This window comes from Engraulis encrasicolus, chromosome 8, assembly GCF_034702125.1.
Source record: "Engraulis encrasicolus isolate BLACKSEA-1 chromosome 8, IST_EnEncr_1.0, whole genome shotgun sequence".
NCBI lineage: Eukaryota > Metazoa > Chordata > Actinopteri > Clupeiformes > Engraulidae > Engraulis > Engraulis encrasicolus.
In genome coordinates this window covers 40,327,261-40,340,386 of record NC_085864.1, presented here as the reverse complement: position 1 = coordinate 40,340,386, position 13,126 = coordinate 40,327,261, and the positions used below count along the sequence as shown (strand labels likewise).

Below are 13,126 nucleotides of genomic sequence, written 5' to 3'. Positions count from 1 at the left end.
ACTGTTTTTGGAATGTGCATGCAAGAGATTCGTACAATAAGATAGCATGAATCATCCAAGGTCTCCATCACATATTCCTACTTTCTAAAATACATTTATTTTTGCTACCATGCATGGAAATGTCGAATATAACGTGACCTCTACTTGACCCCCAAGGCTAAACTAACATTGCCAGGCACAAATTAGGAAATGTTAAGTTGATCATCCTGTGCATCATCCTGTGCCGCTATTGGTTGCATGTCAAAGGAAACATAGCTAGTTACTGTAGCATGTGCATAGCAGACTAGCGTGTAGCTTACCTTAGCCACCTTTCTTGGCCCATTAACAGAAAAGTAAATGGTCATGCATATGGTTTCTATAAAAAAAGTTAACAAAATTCGGTAGTATTTTTTCTGTGTCTCAGCCCCCCAAGCCCAAGACACACCCCCACACCCCTAATAGCCTATCATCCAAGTGCCAGATATTTATGAAGATATATAATACCTGTGAAAAAGAGAAGAACATGGACATGTATGAAGATATATACCTGTGAAAAAAGAGGAACATGGACAACGTGGAAGAGCTTGGTCACTTTTCACTTCAACCCCCTTTCATACAGTACTCAATGAGAAAAGCTATATGCAACCAATAGCATGCGCAAACACCACTCACCAACTTGTCTCAGATAAGAGAAAAACACACAATTATTCATTATGTTAACTATGAATTAGTTGTTCACTAGTAATTTAGTTAGTGATGATGTTAGACCCTGAAATACAACAGTCTATATGACAATTTCCGTGAAACATTTTCTAATGTATAAACTGTATGTGTTTAAAGCCTATATATTGAAATATATTTAAATTGCTGTAGGTTTTGTCATGCTGTTACTTGGCATACAGCGAGTTTACAGTTGCACAGAATGTATTACAATCAACAGAGAATCATATTAGATTATATTATTAAAATAAAATGAATGATTTACATTTGATCTGTTTATGCATAGTAGTACTTGTAGTAGAGTAGAGTAGAATACTCCACTTTACTACTCTACATAAACATATTCTGATTAATAGATTCTATTAATAAAATTAAATGATTTCCATTGAATCGGTTTATGTTAGGTCAATGCGTTTTCCTTAGTCACCTTCTCTAGAAACGACTGGGCCTTTGTTTTCAAGGGGAAGCCCATGCAAGATATCCGTTTCAGATAAAGTCTGTGTATACTGCATGTCTGACAGACAATGAAAAAGAGGGAGAGGTAGGGAAGGAGCATGAGAGAGAGAGAGAGAGAGAGAGAGAGAGAGAGAGAGAGAGAGAGAGAGAGAGAGAGAGAGAGAGAGTGGCTGGCTGTACTGTATGCTCAAACAAAGTTTTGTTGCCGCGTCGCAGACATTATCACACAATCTCCCCTGCTCTGCCATATTCATGCAGCACACAGCGCATGATTATCTTTTTTCCACAGAAGGCTAATATGAGTTAACCACATTTGCAACATGACCATGTGCAGTAGTGCATGGTAGCAAGACGTGTCAGAAGCGACAGAGTCTTCACTGCATCAGGCTACCGCCCCGTGTCTCCCCTTTGCAGCATTGACTTGCATTGGCATTACAGGTATGAGATTTAATTACTTACATATGAATGGCTTTTATCGTACCAGTGTTGAACTACTGCTTGGTTGCCTTGCAGTGGGATATTTTTTGAAGTGACGCATGTGTGTGTCAATGTGTTGTGTCAATCCACACATCCTCTCATTCAGCAGTTGTAGACTATTACAGTAGTTACCAGTTTTATGAACAGTGAGTGAGAGAGAGAATAAAAGGGAGGGAGGAATGTGTGTGTGTGTGTGTGTGTGTGTGTGTGTGTGTGTGTGTGTGTGTGTGTGTGTGTGTGTGTGTGTGTGTGTGTGTGTGTGTGTGTGTGTGTGTGTGTGTGTGTGTGTGTGTGTGTGTGTGTGTGTGTGTGTGTGTGTGTGTGTGTGTGTGTGTGTGTGCGCGTGTGTGTGTACATAAGTTATTTTATTTATTGAAAGATTTTGTTTTGCTATGCTTTTCCTGCCAACCTGTTAAGTTTGTGTTTAAGTATCATTGTTTTTTGCAGGTGTGTGCGTGTGTGTGTGTTTGTGTGTGCACGTGTGTGCGTCTGCATGTGTGTGCATAAAAGTGTGTTAAATACAGTTATACTGTAACTAAATTAGTTGTTGTCACATCACAAAGCAGAGGTAATTTCCACTTCCACCCAAAAATCCAAAGTTTAAACTCTAAAACTTCACATCTATCCCACGGGGGCAGTGGGAGCGTAGCCAACAATGCACATCAATACGACCACTGCCAGTTAAACAACCACTTTTGCCAACTTTATTGGACAGCTTTAGAAAATTGGGAAATTGATCGTGCTGGGGTTTTCAAAACAACCTTATGATAGCTGAACTCAGCTTTCTAAAGGGGAAAAGAATACTGTTGACCATGCACTCTTCAGACCGGACATTCACCCAGTAAGCAGTTAAGAGATGCCAAACTTTGATTGAAGACAGGCAGGAAACGAGAAGAGAGACGCAGTTGAAGAAGAGGGACAGGGTGAGGTACATATGGTCAAAGATGAATATTCAGAAAACATCAAACATACATATCTTGGGAGTGCACAATGTGTTTTGCCAAATTTGTTTTTTCAGATTTACAGCTATCAGTTGCAAGATGTTTTCTGAACGTTCATCAAGTTTTTGATGGAAACTTGATATTGATCTTGATATTTTCCTCATTACTATTATTAATATCATCTGTTTAACTCAACATCAATTCCGGTCCAGGGACAGCAGATGAACAATAGCCTTGTGTCTATAATCTGGTTAAACAGTATGTTGTGCACTGTCCCTGTCAAATACACATTCATCTACACTAAACTAAACCCCACACCTGCACCTGTACTTTGTATTTCTGAAGGCTTAGTGCACAAGGACTTTCATGAGCATATAAGGTAATTCAGAGAGAAAGCCAATAGAGATATGATATGCAGTAACCAAATTCAGCCTGTCATACTTCAAAGTCTTCTCTGTAGTAAGGAAAGGAATGCCGTTAGTGTAGGAACAGGACTTCAGACAGGGCAGTAACCAGCGCAACCAGTAACGTAATCTTTCAGTTTGGTAGTTTATTCCGTAGAATTGGCTAACATCAGTTAGCTGTCTGCATTTGGTAGTTACTGTTTGTGTTGATATTTTGTGGTTGGCTTGGGCATTATGAGATTAAATTGCCCTATCAATAGTTCTCTCCGCCGCTGTATCTGTTGTTGACGAGGTTAGCTCACGTAATAGACCTGTAATATCACCAGTCGACCAAGACCATTACATTAGGTTACGCCTAGCGTGAACTGGTCTGTCTGTCCGGAAGATTATAGTGGGTTCTGGTTAACTATCTACTATTCGTCTAAGTCTTCCTTGTAGTAAGGAAAGGAATGCAGTTACTGTAGGAACAGGACCTCAGACAGGGCAGTATCAATGCACAAGCCAGATGGCTGCAGACTAGGCCTGATTTGCCAAAGGGCGCGGGGATTATTGCAGAATTGTGACAAGATCCGATATTGAAAGAAATGTCTGCCAAAGAGAGTTTGAAATCTTGCTAATACTCCCCTCCACATTTGGCAGAAATGTTATCCTTGATTAGTTCAGAATTATGATGCTGTTTGTGTAATTTGTCGCAAAATTTGCCTTCCTCAGGGGACAGTATAGCAAACCTAGGAACCCTGTGCCATCTTAAAATCTGCAGCCCTGGATTCAGGGAGTGCATTTGAGCGTGCAGCAAGCCTCCTGGTCCAAGTCGTTTGTTTGCTAAGCATGCCAAGTCACGCTTTTGGCTGAAAGATGCAGACTGAAGGATCGCCCCGCTGGCTCTCTGTATCCGGTCATCCTCAAGCTGAGGTGGCACCTGCTGACAGCATGATTGCGAACACAAGAGCGGGGCGGAGGTCCTTATTAGTAGTGTGGATTGGCACTGCCCTCACGATCCGATTCGATCACGATTCGGGAGGTAGCGATCCGATCCGATTCGATTCGATTCTATGCGATTCGATCCAAATGCATTACATTTCTACTGAAAGCAAAGCAAATGTTTCATCAGTCATGATGAGGCAATACAAGTAGTCAGATACTGAGCAACAATTTATGGGCTGTTTTCTGTATCAGTCTGGATCAGTCTGTATCAGTCTTGCAATGCTTTGAAGTGCTTTTATTTAATTTAACATTCATTTGCTCTCGAAATATCCACGGAAGTAATTGAAACTTAAAAAATTGCGCATCGATCCTGGAACTTGCCGCATCGATCCTGGATTGTCCATGCCCCGTATTGGATTGGACTGCTGAATCGATCATTGTTGACACCACTAGTCCTTATTATGGTGAATCACTGTTACAAGACCAGTCTGTTTAAGATGGTTTGGCAACATAAAGGACACAGACGATCGGTGTACCAGAGATAGTATGAATTTTATTGTCCGCAAGATGCACCTTTAAACTAAAGCAGTGTTGGCAAAATAGCAAGAGAGAGACCCCAAGACCAAAAATTCAAACCAAGAAGCCAAAACTAACCCTAACTCCCCGTAAAAACAAAAGACAAAAGCAGTACCCTGTGAGTCTTTTGGGTGAACTTACTATATGCCCTGCTCTATCCCAACTGAACTTAGATGAGAAGAAAAAACATAAAATGTATGTATATTAGACATACACAGAATGTAACATTACATTATTATAGGTGTATTGTCCCTGCAGCAATGTTGGGTTACAGCAGGGGTGGGGAATCTATGTCTCGAGGGGCATGTTATGACCCTTGAGGCTGTGTTATCTGGCCCCCAATATAATTTTTTAGTTATGTTATATTTTAATACACTTTAAATATATTTTAATATATTTTAATTATATTTTCTGGGGAACTAGTGAAAGTGGGGTCTCTTGTAACAGTGGCAACCTTCAATAGGCCTGAAGTGCAGGGGGAAATCCTGGTTTTTGTTCATGGTATGGCACTTGGAGGACTTTATCAAATTTGACGTGGGCCTCGAATGAAAATGGTTCCCCATCCCTGGGCTACAATATGTGCTTTGCATAAGGGCAATTCAACCATGCATGTGGTTGTTATCGGTTATAAGGAGTTATAGGGACAATGTTAGGAAGAGTCTTGTTAGGAAGGTTGGGATTTGAGTTTGAAACACTGTTATCTCAATATCAAACCTTCCTCTGTGATGATGTAGGTCTACTTTCATATTCATTTCAAAATGAAATTGAAAGCGGTTTCAGTGACATGTACATAGGTAATACCTTATTTTAACTTCATCTTAGAACTTTTTACACATCAACTCTCTCTCTCTCTCTCTCTCTCTCTCTCTCTCTCTCTCTCTCTCTCCCCCTCTCCTCTGTGACTCTGGCTATTTGTCTTGGCCCAACTCCACATCATCTGAATATTTACACATTCCTGCCCAAACTGACAGCGAAACATCTGCCCATCTCTTCCCTCCTCCTCCTCCTATCTCCAATTCCCTTTCCTCTCCTCCATCCCCCTGCATACTGCATCTACACTCTACTCTGCCTGAGTCCATCTGCCTCCTTCGCATCATTCCCTCCCACTCAGCAAAGCAGATGTTGTTATTAGCACCAAAGAGCTTGTTCATTTGTTGTGTAAAAAAAATCCTAAACCCCAAGACTCAGATTTCAAGACTACCTCTGACATTAGCAAAACATATCACTAATTCTCAACCAGGGCTGGACTGGGGTAAAAAAAAATGGCACAGGCATTTTAGGCTTACACCGGCCCATCACACAAGTCTACGGTACATACTGAATATGTACCAAATGGGCCGACCCTTATAAATAATGGGACGGTCACAGTACCCAAGCGCACCGGCCCCTGAGGACAGACAGCCCACTGGGAAAATGACCGGTGTGCCAGACTACCAGTCCAGCCCTGTTCTCAGCCATGACACTTTTTGTTCAAAATACACAGTTTTCTATACACACAAGTTTTGATGTCATTGGAAGTGAGTGGTGTGAGACAGACAAGTGCATGACATTTTTAAATGTGTGTAAGTATTGAAAATACATTTTGGTGGGGTGAGGACCTGTTTTGCATTGCATGGTGTGAGCAGTCATTGAATTTATGTGAAGAGCTTTGGGGATAACGTGGCAGTTGTGAAAATTACGTGTAAGCATATTTTTTTAAACTAGTTTCAAGTCAGAGGAAAGCAATCTCGAGTTGATGTCTAAGACAACAAGCCTAAGATAACCAGCGGTGGTCTGTCACTCAAGTGGTACACGAAGGGAATTCTACAAAAAAAATGCTGCTTGTAGTGTGAGCGAGTCTGTCAATTCTGTAGACAGCTGGTCCCAGAAAAAAAAAAAACAATTTAGTCCTCAAGTTTGTGGAAACTGGATGCAGAGCTAGAGGTCCTGGAATCTGAGGGCAGTTCTATCAGACAGTTAAAGGGGTATGCCACTATTTTGGGGCTTAATACAGTTAATATCGTTGCCCGGGGTTTATAAAGGTGATAAAGTGTCACATGCTACACGGATCCATTGACTTTCACTAGCTTAGCAACATACACCCTCTTTTAACTCGTCTTAAAGCAAGACAACGGCTTACATGAAAAATAAGACACTTTACTACCTTTATAAACCCTGGCCAATGATTTTAACTGTATTAAGCCCCAAAATAGTGGCATACCCCTTTAAGTCACAGGATCGGGCAAATAGAGCTCTTCAGTAACGCGGAAGCATGTAGTAGACTGTAATCTTTCATGTTAGCATTTAAGGACATCCTGGTTCGTATCGGCTTCCGGCCTCCCATTGGGAATGAATAGGGGCCAGTTTCAAATAAGCTCCGAGTGCAAGCACGCGCTTAGCGAACCCCCGCAAGCTGTCGAGGGTGTTAAAAATAGGCTGTAGGTATGACATGGTTGATCATTTTGTGTCAAACTTCGACATAAATACGATGTTGCGTCCATATGCTAAACCCGGAAACTTTTGGCGACTACAGAAGCGGCGCCTGTATCTAACGTCATGTACGTGCGGAGGGTTGTACCCATGGCAACCAAAGGAAAGTATAAATTCGGGCTCGAGCTCTCGATCGTCCTCTCATCCGCTTTTTGATAGCATCCTTCCAGCGTTTAGCAAGAGCTCGTCTTTCACTTTTACCAAAAGTCTTTATAGTCTTTCACGTTTAGCAAAATATTTATCGTCTTTCACGTTACCAAGATTTTTTTATCGTCTTTCACGTTTCGTGATGTAGCGTACCACGGATGACGTAACAGGTAAGAGACAACTGCATGTAGTTCGGAAGTTTTAATGATCAGAAAGGGGTTAGCAATATTGAATTAAAATCGTCATGATTTAACATGTGAATACACCAACATGATGATACGATCCGTTCCACTAATGAGAAAGGGATGCGGGGACACGCTAATGTTCGTTGTTGGCGTGCAACTTATATTTTTACCAAACCTGAATCTCTATGGCGTGTTGCAATGTAAAAAAATCGCCATAGAACCCGAACGCCAACCGCCGCATACAAGTTGACGTCAACGCTGAAGAGCTCTATGTCCATGCGAAGAGAGGTCAATATGAGTTGACTGAATCAGTTTTGACTGATGGCGGACCCGCCCTCAGTGCAGCCCATTGGCCTAACGGCGTGACTGAAAAGAGCTTTGGAGAATCGTACACTGAGAGTGTACTCCCTCAACTGAAAGAGAGCTGGTATTCATAAGTGTTGCAAAGATGCCACTGCACTGCCAAAGCAAAAGGAGAAGCAAATGGTTTACAGCATGCCATGCTTGTCATGCTAGTGGCCAAAGCAGGGGTGAGTTTATCAAAAGACAAGTTGTTAGCCTGTTAGCAACTTCGGTAGTTGCCAATGGGAAAATGCATTGAAAACAACAAAGTAGCTAATGTAGTAAGCAACTTTGGTTTTGAGAAATTCACCCCAGGGCTATTTCAGTGCCGTCTGGTTTGTGAAGCATGTCTGAAACTTTAACATGTTAATCCATCACAACATTTGTGTTCTCCAGCAGTAGTGAAACAATTACACATAGGGCCCCAGGTCAAAATATTGAAAAGAACCCCCATAAAGGTCACAATAGGCTCCTCACCACCAGTACGGGAGGGCCCTGGGCCCAGGGGTAAATGCCAAGCTCGCCCCCCCTATAGCTCCACCTCTGTTACACAGAATGGCTTCATCTGTCAGGGGTCTTACACACCAAGGCGGTAAAGCGTCGCGGAACGGCCACGTTTTTTACCGGCGTCGGTGAAAATACATTGAAACCTATCTGTCCTTGCACACCAACCGGCGGTAGTCGGGCGTCAGCGGCGCGGGAGCCGGCTCCGCGCCGCGCTGCATTTGGAAAATAGAACTCGAGCGTATTTTTCACGCCGGCGACCGGCGGTGTCTCATTCAAATGAATGGCAAAGTAGCATGCTAGCTTTGGCTGTGGCTAGGGTTTTGAATAGGACTGGCCGCGCACGCCGACGCTGTCAGTGTGCAAGGCAGAGAAAAGCACGCCGGCCAAAACTAAGCAGAAAGACCGCGTCCGTCCTGTGACCGTTCCATTCCGCCTTGGTATCTTTTGGCCCTCAGAGGGGAATTTTGCTCTTAATCTGCTGCAGTTCCAGGAACTATTTGTCTGCTATGCATGCATGAGTATTGATGTTCTACACAGAGGCCAAGTATTTTGGGTTTTTTTGCATTAGAATGTGCATCCATAATGAAGCCAAACGTAGAACGAGAAGTCGACTGCACTCCTTTTTTGTATGATTTCCCCATAATGGACCACTTGCAGAAATGAGATTGGAGCAAAAAAGAATACAGCATTGATGCCTTAAGTAGAACAGGAATTGCACTTACTGTACGTGTAATAACTTAAATTGGAATCGTCTGTGCAAAATTAGATCCACTCAAGTGCTCACTATCGAGACCGTTTAAAGTTCAACTACAGATGTTTAGATATTCTATTCTTAACTCTCAGTCATTGTCTTGGTCAAGCAGTGGGAATCGTTTCAAAATAATCATTATTAAAGTTAGGGGTTATGCTAAAGCACAGTGAAGAAGAAGGGAGGGAGAGTTGGGGAAAACGGTAAGACCAGATGTTCAAACCATCATGCACGTGACGGAGGTCATCTTGCACCTGTTCACCCCCCTCGGGGATCGAACATGCGACCTCGTCAACTACAACGGTTCGGCAATGGGAGACACAGTACGATACCGCTGGGCCAAGAGACTAGTCTCTCAGCCCAACGGCACGAGACTGTATGAGGCTATCGGAGGGAGGTTTACCAACGTTCCACGCCAACTCTGTGCTAGTTAGCCTCCGTTACACTCTCCCCCTTAAACCTCACTCCCATCCCGGGTCAGCGGCACCACTGTGACGGAGGTCATCTTGCACCTGTTAACCCCCCTCGGGGATCGAACATGCGACCTCGTCAACTACATGGTTCGGCAATGGGAGACACAGTACGATACCGCTGGGCCAAGAGTCTCTCGGCCCAACGGCACGAGACTGTATGAGGCTATCGGAGGGAGGTTTACCAACGTTCCACGCCAACTCTGTGCTAGTTAGCCTCCGTTACACACGCACGCACACAATCATGCACGAACAGACAAACACACACACACACACACACACACACACACACACACACACACACACACACACACAAACACATAAGCATAAAATCATACACACACACAAAATCACACACACACACAAACCACATTTCGCCTCCTTTGGTTGTGTCAAGATAGATGGTATGCATGATGCTATCACTCAAACACAGGAAGCCAACACTGAGAGACTTGTCGTGACAACGTGTCAAATGCAATGTCAGCCAGATATTGTCACTGGTTCTCTTTCCCCCGTTCCCTTTGCTTGACTACTATCTCCACCAACTGACATAACACCACTCGCCTGAATGAGATAAGAGCTAGAGAGTTACAACAACAATTGCTTACACACATTTTTCATACTTCACACTCACAATTCAACTATTGCTGTGTGTTCACAGAAAATGACAAAGATTCTCACTCCACCACAATCAAAAGTGTGTGTGTGTGTGTGTGTAAGAGAGAGAGAGAGAGAGAGAGAGAGAGAGAGAGAGAGAGAGAGAGAGAGAGAGAGAGACAGATACGTGTGCTAAATAGTGCAAGAAAAATTGAATTAAGTTGTTTTTTTTTTTTTCAAAACTCTAGCCAAGAAATATAATCTGATATCCAACATCCACTGCAGTTATCAAAATAAATACTAACAAAGATGTAGTGTTCAATTTTTACTACTCAATGCAAACCATGTTGTGGTAATATGAAAGTGAAACCTCCATGGCTCCACAGGTCTTTGATGCAGGACGCCAATCTTTTACATACTGTATGGTCCAATGAAAATGTCCCAAAACAAGCCAATAGGAGCATGGTATTGGAAAAACTCTTTCAGGAGAAATGCATGGTCTCATGTTGTTAAACCATCATGATAAACTGAATTAACTACAACTATTGTTTAGTTCCTGCCAGCCTCCAGCACTGAAACAAAAACCTGAAATCCCTCACTGTTATTTGTAGTTGCTGTGTGTGGGTTCAGTTTCCAGGATCAGGACCCCGTTTCTCGACCGTGTTGTTGCTAACTAAGTTAGCAACTTACTTGGTTGCAATGCAATTTCCCATAGGCAACTTACTAAGTTGCTAACTAGTTAGCAACGACACTGTTGAGAAACAGGGTCCAGAAGTCCCTCTTACCGGCCCTTTTTGTGTTTATATTCTATCCCAAGGGTCAAAACAATGGCAGCAGAGGAGCCAGGCAGCAACGTTCCCTGCAACCATTCAGAGGCGTACAAAGTCAACACCTACACCGTGGTCTACAGCCTGGTCTTCATCCTTGGTCTGCTCAGCAACGCCGGCGCCCTCTACGTCTTCTGCAAGCTGTCCGTTAAGAACCGCCTGTCCACCATCATCCTCATCAACCTGGCCGTGTCTGACCTCGTATTCATCCTCACCCTGCCGCTCCGCATTGCCTACTACCAGAGGGAGACGCAGGCCTGGTCGGGTAGCAGCAGCGGTAGCGGCGGTGGTAGCGCCGGCAGTGTGGTTTTGGGGCACCATGCGCGAGAGGCGGACCTCTTGGACCTGGCGTGCCGGGCCACCACCTACCTGTTCTACATCAGCATGTACTGCAGCATCTACTTCCTGACGGCGCTGAGCGTGTGCCGCTACCTCGTGCTCTCGGGCCGACTGCGCTTCCAGAACCAGATCTATTGCCGGCGCGTCCGCTTCCTCTGCGTGGGCATCTGGGTGCTCGTGCTGGGAGGCACCGTCATCTACGTAGCCGCCCTGGACGGCTTCAATATTAAGGTCAGTGGCTGCTTCGAGCCACGCGACGAGGACGCCTGGGCGTTCCTCAAACGGGCCAACATGCTAGTGCTGATCGTGGGTTTCGCCTTGCCACTGCTGACGGTGCTGCTGTGCTACGCGCTGATGATCCGGCACATCCTGAGGGCCCACTCCAGCCGCCGCACCCGGGACGTGGCTCTCATCTGCCTGGTGATGCTGGTCTTCCTGGTCTGCTTCCTGCCGTACCACGTCCAGCGCACGCTGCACCTGGAGCACGTGGAGCGGCGCGACGTGCCTTGCGAGGTGAAGGCCGCGCTGCAGAGGAGCGTGGTGGCCACCATGTGCTTCGCCGTGGTCAACAGCTGCCTGGACCCGCTCATCTTCCTGTTCGTGGGCAACGGCTTCATGCGGGTGCTGTGCGAGATGGCCAGGGCCTGGGGCTTCCACGGTTGGCGCGGCGGCTGGAGGAAGGAGGAGTCCAGCAGCAGCTCTAGATGCAACGTGGAGATACGTGGCCAGACATGCAAGATGCCGGCCACCACCACTTCCGTTAACACTCAAGAGAGCTCCACCACCACCACCAACAGCCCCAGCAACCAGCAGCCACTGTTGCTGACTCAACTGCCGCAGGAGACAGAGCAAATGACGGATGGCAATGGGGGCAGTACGGCCCTATAATCATCTTACAGTAACAACAACAATAATACACCTTTGAGTCATGGCGGATTCCGACTCAGAGAATCTTTTGAAAGACTTACAGTAACAGCTGGCCCAAGAAATTTGTTTAAAAAACATGTATTGCAAAAGACTTCTGATCGTACCGTATATTGTTAGATATAACAGTGTTTCCCACAGAAATTTTGGAAACTATGGGGGCAGTTTTTAAACGGAAATCGTTTTTTTAAACAAAAAAAAAAAAAAAAAAAAAAAAAGTAAAAAAAAAATATATATATTATTATTTTATTTTTTTAACACATTTTTGGAAACTATGGCGGCCAGATTTAAACCATGGCGGTGCGCCATAGTTTCCTCAATGTATGGGAAACACTGTATAATAATACTGTAATTTGGTTAAAAAAGAACAGTGAATAATCTTCTACAATCTCCATGTTATGGTCTCTAGTCAGCCATTTCAACACAGCAATTGGTGGACTCAATGAACATGATGGTCAGGGTCACATGTACTCTGTAAAAGTCAGAGAAGTCAAAAGTAAAAGTAGAAATAGAAAAAAGCCCTGCCATAGTTTCCTTCTAACACATGTACCTTCGCTTTGCAACCAGTAGGCCAGACTACCAGTTTTACGATTCAGCACTGGTTGGACCAAATTTGTACTGAGTTGTATTTTTGGGGGGGTTTCTTTTTCAGTGACAACACAGTCTAGCTACCTCATTAGGAAGAGTGTAATAACTGGTGTAACAGCTATGTAATATCATGTGCTAGGGTTGTACATACTCCATGTATTTACCACTGCTTTTACCTTTGACACCAGTGATAAAAGAACAGGACATCTCATATGGAGGTGTTGCAGGTAATGTCAAATCGAAGCAGTGGGACAACAGGTTTCTTGCTCATGAATGCCATGTTCTGCCATTGGTCGCAATTCATGGTCAGTCATGGTCAGTCATGGTCTGTTTATTTATTATTCAGTCTGACTCTTCTCCACCTGCCATGGTGGTGTTGGATTGTTGTGTGATTCACTGTTATGCCAGTCATTCACCACGACTGTTTCTCAGAACTGAGGAAATGGTTGTTTGACTAGAGCAGTGTAAAATGTTTACTGTAAATACTGTTCAGTATGTTGTCCCTT

The 13,126-nt window shown here is 44.1% G+C and overlaps 1 protein-coding gene across 1 annotated transcript; it reads left to right on the top strand.

Annotated features, from left to right (window-relative positions):
• The first annotated feature begins 1,571 nt into the window (after positions 1-1,571).
• Positions 1,572-12,110, top strand: LOC134453691 (cysteinyl leukotriene receptor 1-like). Its single transcript, XM_063204478.1, has 2 exons — positions 1,572-1,593; positions 10,760-12,110. Exon 2 carries the CDS (start codon positions 10,770-10,772, stop codon positions 11,994-11,996), a length of 1,227 nt encoding a protein of 408 aa, XP_063060548.1. The 5' UTR covers positions 1,572-1,593; positions 10,760-10,769; the 3' UTR covers positions 11,997-12,110.
• Positions 12,111-13,126: the final 1,016 nt, after the last annotated feature.